Here is a 13,775-nt window from a genome sequence, read left to right as displayed (position 1 = left end):
TATGCATACTGCAATTTAAACAACTATCCAACTCCCCTTCATTTGACATTTTTTGACTTAGTGATTAAGTTCAGGCCACTGCAGTTTGGCCCTCTCCCAACTCTACAAACCAAGTTACTCAGCTGCACCAGCTCCAGGGGCAGCTCACCACATAACCCCATAAGCAGTCACACTGAGCCAGTGGAAGGAACCAGGACTAGCTGACAACCCACATCAATCTGAACTGCTTTGGAACTGTACCTCGTGAGTGTTAACTTACAAACACATGCATACTAAACATGAAATGAAGCATTAAGAAATGCAGATTTTCCATCCCTCCCTTGAAATGTGTTAATGGTGATGATGGCCAAGCAGCAGAAAAAAATCCCAGTTTACAATTTCAAGTAGTAAGCAAAATTAAACTGGAATTCTAGTATTAGGCCTTTTTTTTTTTTTTTTTAAAAAAAAAAAAAAAAAAACAGATGTGAAAACCAGTTTCATACTATTGCTGACCATGTCAGGAGTGGTTAACTTCAGCCTTCGGGAAAAGCAGTGAACAGACAGCTATGTGCAGAAAGTGATTTTATCACCAGGATGGAATCTGCTCATGTCCACAATATTAAAGAATGAAATCTTGCACAAAAATAGCTGCTTTCATCTAGATACACTTTGATGTATGAAGATTCATACACACTTCTTCAGGGCTCAACTCTCCAAGGGCTGCTCTCCCAGAGTGCAACGGCTATTGGCTACAACACACTGCTTTAGAAGGACATGGGGGTGGGTAAATAACTGAGAAACACCTTGAGATACAAAGGAACAGGCAAAGACCCAAGTGAAGTTTTTCTTTGAGAACTACCAAGACAAGACCCAAAAGCACACAACAATTCATTAAAGAAAATCCTCCCTACCTCACATTTAATATATATCCCTCCTTCAAACGTGAAGGAGGCCAAGATCAGTAACATAAGCCTTTTTCCTCAGTATTCATCATTATCTAAAGATGAAGCATATCAACATGAGAAGCTGTGTTAGAGAAGTGACTAAGTGCAGATTTAAAACGTGCATAGAAACAGGGGTGAAGCTGCCCACTAGCACTGCCTGATGCACTGAGTGTGAGCTCCACTCTCCCACCAAGTGCTGCACAAACCTGTTCTATAGAATCTGTGCTACGAAGCTGGCAAATGTGTATTTTCTGTGAACCACAAATAGTGTGCACTCTCTTGTAAAGTCTTAGGAAAAAGGATTTACATTAAGGCATTTGCCTAAGCTTATGAAGGCCAAGAGAACTTAAACGGTTTCATAAAGAACTTTCATAGAGAATATAAAGAAATCACTCCTAAGTAGCATTTAAAATAACCTATATTAAGTATCTAAAAAATACAATCTTTTGCATAGAGTAAAGAAAAGTGCAGCTACAGCATAATATTCTATACCAAAGGAACGAGCTTACAAGTGGTATGTAGTTACCTATTATCTCTCCTCACCAAGACTGCAGTAATTAAAGATGTAATTATTGAGAACATACTAAAATAAGGATTGTTTATTATGCCTGTAAAGCAGGAACAATTTTGTTGTTGTTGCTGTTTTTTAAGAAAGCAAAGATGAAAGAATTTCCAAAGGTTAATCTTGTCTTGACACGACCTGAAAAGATGGAATACCCTTTGTTCTTTCAGAATTCCAGTAAGAACATCCCAATGCCTTTGGTTTTTTGTTTGTTTCTTTTTTGAGGGGGAGAGTAAGGAAAAAACAAAAGCAGAAAGTTGGTAGATGTGCAAGATGTGCAAGCTTTATCTGTTCCACAGAAGTTAGAGGTAAGATTACAATTCTTTATTCCCTTCTAATTATTTGAACTGAAATCCCTCTCATAATCAATCACAGATTAGTACAAATAAGCCTGGGAAAATTCCACTGCTCAGAAGAATAGAGAAAGGGTCCAAAAAATGGAGAATCTGGTACAGGTATTTTAGGAAAACAAAATCCCAGCTAACAATCATCCACTTCAGATGTAAAGCAAGCAACTTTTAAGAATCTTCCTGCTTCTTGTATTTGCATGACCAAATATGAGGGGAAAAAAGCATATATACTTAATTAGTTGTCAAAACATCTTCAATTTGTTGTCGATGTTGTTTTGTTTTTATTAAAACCAATTTCTTTTATTGGCTATGGTTTGGTACTATAATTTCATAAATGAGATACTTTAAATAAATAAAAATAAATATTTTTAATATATATTTCAAGATTATTAATTTCTGTAATGAAGTAGTGTCTGTGTTGTTAGATTTCATTTTGTTCAGCTTTCTTTGAGCTTTGTCTCCACTTACGAATGGCAGTCCCAGAACTACTAGCTACTACACAAAGGGCACCACCCACAGTCCACCAGGTTGGTAGATGATTGAGAAAAAGAATCTGTAAAATGAAAGCAAACACCACATCCATCGTTCTCATTATGGCTACAGGCCCAGCTTTCTCTATCTGTAGTGCTTTTGTGAGAAATATCTGTCCTCCTAGCCCTAATATGCCTATTAATATGAGAAAAACTCTGTCTTTACCGCAGTATGGTAAACGCCATTCATTCATAACAAACAATGCTATAACACATCCAATTAAACCGATGACTGCATAATACCAAATTGACAGAAAATAATGCACAGATTTTCCCACCTTTCTAAGTATAACAATAGTTGATGCTGCAGATATCGTGCTTGCAATTGCTGCAATAGTTCCTTTAAGGTGATCTGAGTAACTTCCTTCAATCCCTGTAACATTTGACCCAAACAGAAACGGTGGTCTGGCAATTAGAATAACTCCAATGATTGTGAAGAGGGTAAAGAGAAGATCCCAAACGCTGTATTTTTCTTTGAGAAAGATCCATGCCAGTAATGATGTAAAAACAGGACAGCTGAAAGTTATAACAGTGGCATCAGCTAGAGGCATTACTTGGAAAGCATAGTAGAGAAGAATCATTGCACTAGAGCCAAGGAATCCTCGGAAGAAAAGAAAAATTCTTTTACCTTTTGGTCCCAAAAACCCTGTTCTGAAAATTAAGAAAAACAGAAATGTCACATTAATGTTACTGGCTTGCTAATTTCATGACCAACATCCAATGACATTTAAATGTACAAACCCTTCCAAGTGACAGACTTATCTCAAACATCAAAATATTTTTAACTGATTGATCCCAGAGCAATTTAGTCCCTTCACCACTTGCCAATCACATTCAGTCAGGAACCTACTCCTTTAGTATTAAATTGCTGCTTGCAAAATAACCCAAAAGATTCTACAAATTATCTCCTATTTTCAAGAACACTACTTCCATGGGAGGTCAATACATCCAATATAAACCCTGTAGAAATTTCTACAATTCAGGAAGTCAAATTTTGACAAGGAAATAAGTCGAATTAGTAAACTATAAACTGATTCAAAACAATGCAGCTAAGCATATGAAGTTCAAGTATTTAAGCATATTTAAGATTCAAATTAATGAGTGATTATGTTTCCAATACATACTTTTAAGAAATAACTTTAAGTTGAAACTTTTGTTACACTTACTTGTAGTATATTAAACCAGGTAGAACAAATGCCATTTGGAAAATGCATCGAAATGCACTCACTTCCACTGAGTGTACATCTTCTATTTTTTTAAGGAATAAAGAGGCCACTGAGAAAAGGAAGGCGGACAGTAAGGTGTAAAAGAGACCAAGTCCTGGACAGGCAGTTTTCTTCGTACCTGCAACAGATAAACATAGTTAGTAATGATCTAGCTCTCCATCAACAGATTCCACAGGTGGCTCCATGTACTACTGTGTACATTTGTAGCCATCCTTGTGGCAGACAAAAGGGTAAGCAAAAGAAATCCAAATACTACATTGATTTACCAGACCTACCTTGAAAACATGTTTCACTAGCCACCACAGCCCTCTTTTTTTCCTTAAAACAGGCAATAGAAGATGAACTCTCAAACTCTGGACTCAAATCATTCCTAGAATTCTCCAGTCCTATGTCAGCTGGAGGTGCGTGTCTACACTTCAGGAGATTCTGAGCTGCTTCTGACAACTGCCTTCAAATCAGTAAATAAAATTGACTGCAGATGGTCCACAGTCAGATCGTGAAACACTGAAACTTATTACCAGGGAGTTATTGGATTATCGAGTAAGTTCATTAAGGTTCCTAAGCAACAACACAGTTTCCTCTCTCGCAGGCACATATATGCAGAAATTATATAATGACCCTCACTTATAAAAGTTCCATGAACTTAATTTCATGATTGTTTACCCTTATCTATCGGACTTTCTTCTCCTGAAGAAGTCTCCCGGGCCTAATGAATTCTATTCAGGCATCCATACTGCCTCAGGCCTATTTCAATTACACACTCTTCCTTATTCCACCCACTTTCTCCACCCTTTGCTATAAATAAAGTATAAATTAAAAATGAAAGCAAACAGGGAGGGTGAACTACTGCTGACCTCAATGCTGTTTCCCAAGAAACCAGCCCTTTTCATATTAATAATTAACAAATATTAATAAATTAATATTATTTAAATATTTAAAATGATAAATATTAACTGGCTGCAGAGGAGGAAAAGTCTTGCCACTGAACCTAGAGGTGAATTAGAACAAGATGTTTCCTCACTATCACTTATCTTTGCATCTACATAAAATACTTCGGGTTGCCCTTTCTTCTAAACCACTCTCTAAAGATAACTGACAGAACTCCCCATCCACAACGTGATGCTTTGATAAAAGGATGCTTCACCCCACCCACCGAACCCCAGGGATCTTTGCAGTATCAGCAGCGGGCACTGCTGTGAGTTGCTAAGCAACTACATATGGTTGTGAGAGGTTGGGTTTGTTTTTAAATTAACAAAACTTGTCACAAACCATTTTGATCCTCCTTGAGATCAGCACTCAAGGCCAAGAGAATGTTCTTTCTACTAGAGAGCTGGGACTGCATGCCAACACAATCGGTTCGCACCAGTTCCCACTTTAACCATCCTGAAGCCCCAGGCTTTACTACCTCAACCAGGACTTAGAAAAGGCAGAAAGCCTACATTCCAAAAAATACAGCCACACTACTGCCGAAATACTTCTATTTAGCAATAGACATTTTCATAAAAGCAACTATTACAATACCACTAACCAGCACAGGCCCAGGACATCCACTGAGTATCTAACAGAACAGATTTTTTAAAATGTCCATGAATTACATAACACCCTAATCCACACTGTCATGCAACAGAAATACAAAATCAACTCCATCCCCAGGATTAAAACAAGTAGAATCAGACTGGCCAATAACTGAAAAGGGAAATCCAAAGGCAGGCTTATGGGAGAACACAGCACATAGGGCATTGACTTACTTCAGGCGTGATAGCTTGCCTGACTACCACAGAATGAAGCCAATCAAAATAATGGAAGTGAAATTACAGCAAAGTAAACTAAAAGGATCTTATATCCAGAATTAAGCCATGGATTAAAAAGAAAACTAAAAGGAATTCATTTCTGTAAGCTGCCCAATAAATCTAACCTATCAGAAAAAGTATCTGGTAACACTAGAATTTAAACTGTTGTTTCACATCGCCAAAGCATGTGCTTAGTGCAATAAGAAGGTGTCTTACTTCCTTTTAAAAATAACACGGTGTGAGTTCTTCTACCAAAAACAAGAACTGCCCTTCTGAAGAATATTTATTTCAAAATATGTTCTGAGGAAAAGTTTGGTTAAGATAACATTCCCAGCCCATAGAATCATAGAATCACAAGGTTGGAAACGACCTATAAGACCATCTAGTCCAACCATCTTCTCATTACCACTGCATGGAACATTGGGCCTCCCAACACTAACCCCAATGCCATTTAAGACACTTGAGCTTTTGGTCTGAAAAAAAGAAGAAAAAAGTTTCTGCAAGTACCCAAGTACTCTCTTCCGAGCAGTGACAGATCTGGCTTTTCAGTCTCACTCCCTGGCCATCTCCATGTGTGGGGTTTCCACATGATCCTTTAACTCTTGTTTCAAATCCCAGCCAAACGCCTCCCACTACACACCATTTTCTTTGTTTGCATTTTAATTCCAAGCTTTCTAACAACTAGCTTTTGTATTTGAAAGACGCAAAGGGTAAAGAAAATAACAGTTTCTTACATATCTTAAGAGTGGAGGTAGGAAAATGCTGACTAAGGGTAAGAAAGTCAGTAAGAAAACCATTCTCACAGAACTTTGGGAGCGATCTGTTCTGCACACAGACAGCACCAGAATAGTTCCCTCAGACCACAGAAAGGCAACAAGAGCACAAGGGCCTGTTTATGAACTAACCATGGCCATGTAGACAAGATCCAGGCATGAGTCATAAAGCTCAGCTATTGACTTAACTTTCTGCCAGAGACTACAAAAAGAGTCATCCTTGGCAAGTCAGCACAAGTTTCTCAGGACTTTGAATGCTGTTTTTTCCAAGCTTTGCCTTAGAAGTGACAATAATGTAAATTGCACCAGACCGCTATCTCTTCTGGCCTCTCCGCAGTTCCTTACTTAACAAAGACAGAACTCGATGCATTTTCTACTGGAAAGTCAATTATAATTCATATTTAATATGAAACAGGTCTCAATGCAGTCGTTTAAGAATTCAGATGAATTAGAAATCGTTTTAAGAAAGCACCAGTGTCTTAAAAGGAAGTCAAATTAAGCTCACAAAAACTCTTTGTTGCAAATTTTACAGCGAGTTGATGGCTTCGGTGATTCAAAGTAACCGAGTAAAGCAAAAGACAAAATAAAGAATAGACTCCCACGGAAGAAAGATAAGAACTGCTAAGGAAGCCACGGCTACAAGCGCTGAGTTCCTCCCCCTTACTTTTCGAAGGGCAGCCACGTCCCTTCTCAATACACGAGCAGTGCCATTCAGCCTGCTACCCAGCGCTGTGCAGCCTGAACTTAAAAAACAAACAACAGCGGCACCAGGAAGCGATAGCGACCCTTTCTCACAGGCAAGCCTTTGGCTGCCCCAGACCTCTCCTCGAGGAGAGAAACGGGGGGTGAGGGTGCAGAGGAGGAGTAGGCCGGGGCCAGACGCGCTCTCGCGGAGCGGCGCCCCCAGGTGCAGGTGCGCGGCGCCCTCAGCGGCTGCCCGTGCTCACCCCGCGCCCCGCCACGCGTGCCACTCAGCCCCGGCGCCCTCGGGGACGCTTCCTCCGCCCCGCCGGTAATGTCACCCCACCGGCAGGGCGCTGCCCCCTGCTCCGTCCGCCAGCCAGCCTCACCCTCCTCACCGGGTGCTTTGCAGGAGCGCGGCCAGGGCAAACCCGGGCAGCAGCCGCAAACGCGGCGCTCTTCGGCGCCCGCCGCCGCCTCTACGCCGGGCGCCGGCTGCAGGCAGGGCCGCCCCGCGTCCGCACCGTCCTCCCGGCCCCGCGGCCCCTCCAGCTCCTTCCCCGCCGTGGGGGCAACAGCCGCAGCCTCGGCGCCCTGACACAGCACCATGAGGACGCCGGGCCGCGTGCGATGCTGCCGGCTCTTCGCAAAGCCGGCAGGCACCTGGCTTCCTGCGCATGCGGTGCCGCCGCCCCGCCCAGCCCCCCTCCGCTCCCTCCCCCGGCGCCAAGCGCCCGAGGAGCGCGGATTACGGTGAGCGGAGTGACGCCCCGCTGGGAAGCAGGCACCTGGCCGCAGCCGGGAGCCGTCACCCCTCGTCGGGACGGGCTCTAGTGCTGCCTGTCCTTGGCGACGTCTGCGCTGGCTGCAGCGGTCCCGTATGAGGGACCGTTCCCGGGCGGCCGAGAGCCTCACGGAGAGAGGCCGAGAGGCGGAGCGAGGCTGCGGCCCCTCAGGAGAGGGAGCTCTCATCTCGCTGGAGAACTCCGGGCCGAGCCGCTGAGTTCGACAGGGGTGCCAAGGGGAGATGGAACTGCACACGAGGACGCGGAGTTGTTGCGGGGCGGTGTTGAGTCACCTGAGTGCCCAACGTGAATGGATATCGCGTTCACATAGGGCTGCTGCCTCACGATATTGACTGCTCCGTCCTCAGGCAGGAGTTGCACCGCTGTTTAAGAGATATAATGAAGCTAATAATGATAGCTGCTCCGTATTCTGTATGTCGCAGTTTGAAACTCTGCTAGTTCAGTCTCTGCCCGAGGAGAACAGCTCGGTTTCTTTCCGTGGGCTCATTAATAGTCGTGTCAGTGCACAGCAGCTGCATTGACACCTCAATGGGAGCCTCTGCCAGCTGTGTCGACGGAGGTCAAAACGGAGATGGGACTCAGTGTGCACGTGGAAAGGTGTAGGAAGTGAATCTGCTCCCTTTTATTACTCATTGAAGGATACAGAGAAAAACAAAGAATATGCTTTGAATGCTGATTCTTCCCTTTTGAGCAAGTGCAGCTGTTGTCAATAATGGAAATGGGGAGGAATTTCTATTTTGGAATCTCTAATAAAAGATTTATGCTCCCACTGATCTTTTAGCTGCATAAATTAATTGGTGTTTATTTATTGTTAACAAGGGGAAATGAAATGTATAGTTTTAGCAAAGTGAGTACTACGTGGTAAATATAGGCTATTTCACATGGAGTATTTCAAGCTTTTCCTCCAGCTTTATCATTAAAATTATTTCCAACTTTCCTCCTCTGATTTAGCACTTTTTATAGCCTGTTCTAATCCACCAGTGGCTGTAAGTAGTAGTTCATTAGGAGCAACCATTTGATTAATATGACCAGAATTATTTCAAATTATTCTTAACTAAATGTTACATGCATTGTTATATGAATTATTAAAAAGAGAAAATAAGTCAATTAATAAGCCTATGCTAAAATCAAGATTAACTCTTTTTAAAGATTTACATTATATGACTTCCTCTTTCTTTAAGTGAAGAAAATAAGTAAATACCTGCTGCATTGGATAGAACCTGCTGTTATTAAGGCTCCTATCGGTATGGTCCACTACTACACTGAAAGCTATGCTAAATCTTTCCACTGAGGAGGTGATCACACAAAGGGGAGACTCAGGCCAACAAAATTTCCCAAGCAAACGTCCTTAATTATAAAATTGTTTTTGTCTAAGGCATCCATCGATCAGCCAGCCCAGTTTAATTCAGAGGGAGGTGCAAATGCACATGGAAACCCACACTTCCCCCAGAGACTTATGCTTTGCTGTACCCTGGGGCAGCGTTCACAGGTCACTGGTTCATGGACAGAAGCTGTCCCTCCCCAGAGAGGTGTTGCTGAAGGGCAGTGGTGAAACAGTGCTTCTGTTCAGGCATTCTTATGGTGGCAATCCTGCAGGCCTCCAGAGGGAAGACCTGGCACTCCCCTGTCCAGGCAGTGTCACCCATAAAAGAGCCTCTTACCTAATGAGGAATTGAATAAACTAGGTCTGGAGCCAGCAACATCAGAAACAGCTGGTTTACTTGACTGTTAACTAAGGAAAAGCAGAGCCAGAACGTACTACAGGCATAGAGCAAAAATTTAATGAGTTCTTATGAATTGGGGCTATTTGTTGCAGCCTAATACTTTGTTAAAATATGTAGATTATCTATGTATTTTACAAATTTGCCACTTCTAAACACAAATTAATACTGCAACATAGACAGTTTCAAGGAGACTGCAACACCCTCCTCTGTCTTCCCCACTTTTCTCCCCTGTGTGTCTGGCTTTGAACAGAACATCTAAGGGCAATGCTTGTTTATGCCAAGATACATAAAGTGTTCTGTTTGCTCCTGGTCAAACTGCCAATAAAACTGCCAGGCTTGTCTCAGCTTGAAAGCTTCCAAGTTCTGTTTGTGAAGTACAGCCCTCTTTTCTGAATAAGAAGAGCGCTTCCAAAATGACAGAGTGGTTACAGCTGCCCAAACTAACCAGTAGACAAATGTAATTTGCAGTCAGGCTGCCCTAGATTGGAAAATTAAGTAGCTGCATAGATGTGACAAGTCAATGTTTTATGCAGCCCTTTCAAGTATAGATTAAACCTCATCTGTGCAATACTGTTCTGAGAACTAGCTGTTCCTTTCCCCAGTGCTTTGCCAGCTTACAACTAACAGTCGAGCAGCAAGCACCTCCTGCAGTACCTTTCCTGAGCAAAATCTGTAGAGAGCTTGGGCAATTTGTGTTGATTCACATGTAGCAAGTATATTGATACATATATACATACATTACATACGTTTAATATTCAACTGCAGTATCAGCTAGAATGGTATTTCTGTAAGTCACCTTTCATTTTACTGTAAGCACAGAGAGGTGACCACCTTTCCTATAGTCACTACTTTCCACGCAGAGTTTTCAAGAGTTACTTTTTTGAAGGAGTACTCTTTGTCAGTTCTTACCCAGAATTTGCGCAGACACTTTTTGTCCTTATAAATCCTAGAAACAAGTCAGTGCTACATTACAGATTGAGATATAGACCTGACAGGTAAAGTGCTGTAATGAGTCATCTGGTCTTGGTCTATGCCTGGTGAGCAATCTTTTGCTGTTTAGCCTCCATCTCCCTGCCTGCGAGCTCAGTCTCTGACTCCTCAAAGTGTCTTTTCAGAAATTCTAACAGAGCAGGCACAAATGACAAAGCAATTACGTGAGTTTTGTGGAGAACCGTGGGAGTTATCTACAAGATTATAAGAACTTTATCCTCATCATTTATTTTATCCTATACTGAGATTCACTTTTGAAGCACTGTTGCTTCTTAGAGGTTTAGTGGAAACTAAAAATTATGAACACAATTGGTCCTGGAGCCAAACTAGCCCTTCCTCATCTCACATGAGGACAGCACTGGCTCTGCATAGCACAGGTGGAGAATACAGCAGACTGGGATTCAGGGTACTGCATATGGAACACCCTTAGTGATGGTTAGCCCAGTGTGATCTTAACACAGCTATGTCAGCACTATTATGTACTATATAAACTGTAAAAATATTATAAGATTTAAAACAGCAAATTGTCCTGTTTTCTTTTATTCTATAAAAATCCTACTTCTTTAAAACCAATTTTAAGACCTTAATTTGATATTTAAATTGTCTAGCAATAAATTAATTGAAACCAATACAGGCTAATGCAGAAGTAACACGGTAAATAAAACTTGCATTTGCTCCTTTCCTTCTGAGAATGTTTAGCAAGAAAGTAGATAAGAATTACTTTATCAGCTCCTGAAATGTGTCTAACTCCTAAGTGCATTGTAATAGCAGTTTACCTTTGCACACAAATGCCATAAAACAAAAAATGATTGCAGCACCAGAGGTTCACTGCTCAGGTCAGTCATTCAAATTCATGGTCAACTGAGAGTTGTTTAGAAATCATCGAATGGCTGAGGTTGGTAGGCATATCTGGTGCCTTGAAAGGTCATCTAGTTGAATACCCTGATCAAAGCAGGGCAGCTAGAGTGGGTTGTTCAAAACTGTGTCCCCTGGGGCTTTGAGCATCTTCAAGTATGGAGACTGCACCCCTTCCATCAGCAACATGCTCCAGTGTTCAATTCTCACATAAAAATAAAAATAAAAATAAAAATAAAAAAATAAATAAATCTATGTTTAAATTGATCTCTTTTTTAAAAATTTTAATTTTTGCCCATGGCCTGTCATCCTGTCAGTGCACACCACTGAGAAGAACCTGACTTCATCTTGTTAGTGCCTCCCCCCACCATCAGATATTTGCACATATTGATAAGATCCTCCCAAAACTCATTCTTCTTCAGGCTGAACAGACTTAGCTCTCTCAGCCTCTTTTTGTCTGACAGGTACTTCAGTTAATCCTCTTCAAGGCCATTTGCTAGCCTTGTGCCAGTAAGTCTATGACTTTCCTTACTGGGGAGCCAAGAACTGGACACAGGACTCCAGATGTGTATCATGAGCGCCAAATAAAGAGTTAATACTCTTCCTAATGCATCAAGGGTGCATTGCTGATTCATGTCCACTTTGGCCATCAGGATAATCAGGTCCTCTGCTTTCCAGCTGGTCAGACCATTTGTCCAGCCTGTCAAGATACCAAGGTAGCAAAATAATTTGCTGTATCAACCATTCCACCCAATTTTTTATTATCTTCAAACTTCCTGAGGTTGCACTCTGTCCCATCATTGAGATTGTCAATGAAGATGCTACACAGTTCCAGTCCTAGTATCTGTTCCTGGGGTATACCCTGAGCTATTGGCCTCTGCTCTATCACCCCCTGAGCATGGCAGATCTGATCGTTTTCAATCTACCTCACTTCTTTAGGCTCATCTTGAGCAAGAGCTATTAATCAGCAATACATATTACTATTGTTTATATGTTTATGTAAAACTTTGATGTATATGTGTACATAAACCTATAATACCTCATTATAGATAAATATTTATTCAAGAAAAGCTGGACTGGAAATTGTCAGGACAAGTAAATGATTTTATTCACGTTGGATTAACAATGTGAATGCTTATAGCTAAGTACTTGCTCATAGCTAAGTACTAGGATGATCATTAATAAACTCTGTTTATTGTTGGACAGGAAATGGCTCTGCCTCACCAAACCTAAGAGACCTTAGTGGGAGGCCAAGACTTGTACAGAGAGAGAAAAGCTAAAATTGAACTCAGATTGATTTATGAATTATACAAAATCCTTGGGAGAATCTGGGTCTGAACAGAAGCCTGGGGAGCAATTGGAAACAAACTGAAACACAGGAGGGTTTGTCTTTACGTCAGAAAACACTTTTGACAATAAGGGTGATGGAATGCCAGTATAAGTTGCTTGGGGAGGTAGTGGAGACTCCACCGTTGGAGCTGTTTAAAAGCTGTCTGGACAAAGTCCTGGGCCATTGACTCTGGAGGGCCCTGCATAGGGTCAGACTGGATGACCTCCAGAGTTCCCTTCCAACCTCAGCCATTCTATGATTCTGTACAGAGGAGGTTAAATATATCCCCCAAATCCTTTCAAAGCAAAACCATTAGGAAGTTGGATTTGGTGTTGCCTGACTTTGCAGGACTCTGGAAATGTGCATGTGGTTTTTGTTAATAAATCTTGTTTATAATATTTCAGAGAGAGACAGAATCCGCTTTCTCCAGGGTTATGTGTGGCCTCTGGAGTCTTGATAATCCCTCTTTAAAGCAAAAATAATATTACTGTGATAGACACGCTATACTATCCACTGACAAATCGATGTGGTTGAAATTTAATTTGTCAGGGATTTAATCAGCACGCTGGAAGACAAGTAAACACCAAATCATACTTAGATTATACTGTGACACAGGGAAGGTACTGGGCACAATTTCTATTTGTTCAGAACTAGCAGTGTTTGTTGCAATGTGCACTGTCAAGGCTACAGTTCTACTTCCTTGTTAAAGCCTATATATTTTGAATATAAATTTGGAAAAGCAATGATGTGAAAGTCTGAATTTAAAAAAAATCTCCTTCCTGGCAAAAGAAATGTGTATGGTGTTATTCTGGCATGCTGCTTAATTTGTTTGGTTGAAGTTATCTAATCCACCTCATATAATAACCATTTTCCAGAAAAGCGTATATGGCTTTTTTGTACTAGAAGGTAGATTCAATGTAACACGGTAACTCTCATTCATTTTTCAGTTGCTTATTGGGGCTTTTTCAGCAGTAAAGAGCTTACAACTTTGGCACCTTCCCTTTCCCTCACTGGACTTTTGGATGTGAAGTGATATTGCTAGGAATGTGAGGTTAGCTATAAAATGAAATAAAACTTCATTCTTTTCAGATGACTCTTTACTCACAGAAAGTAAAATCATTGAGTTCATACAGAAATGCCTGGTGAACTAAAAGAAAATAAGCAAAAAAATGAGGAATCCTGAAAAAAAAAAAAAGATGGTGATGGAATTTGATGTATGAAAGAAAACAAGAGAC

At 41.2% G+C, this 13,775-nt stretch overlaps 1 protein-coding gene across 1 annotated transcript; it reads right to left on the bottom strand.

The window, feature by feature from the left end:
• Window positions 1-454: 454 nt before the first annotated feature.
• On the bottom strand, window positions 455-7,514 carry SLC35G1 (solute carrier family 35 member G1). Its single transcript, XM_052677968.1, is given in 4 exon segments — window positions 455-3,016; window positions 3,532-3,709; window positions 7,225-7,483; window positions 7,485-7,514. Coding segments are annotated over 4 exon segments (1,227 nt in total). The 3' UTR covers window positions 455-2,256.
• Window positions 7,515-13,775: the final 6,261 nt, after the last annotated feature.

The sequence above is a fragment of the Tympanuchus pallidicinctus genome, unplaced genomic scaffold (assembly GCF_026119805.1).
Source record: "Tympanuchus pallidicinctus isolate F22 unplaced genomic scaffold, pur_lepc_1.0 scaffold16, whole genome shotgun sequence".
In the NCBI taxonomy this organism is placed as follows: domain Eukaryota; kingdom Metazoa; phylum Chordata; class Aves; order Galliformes; family Phasianidae; genus Tympanuchus; species Tympanuchus pallidicinctus.
Note: the sequence above shows the minus strand (reverse complement) of the source record. Positions and strands in the feature narration are given on the sequence as shown.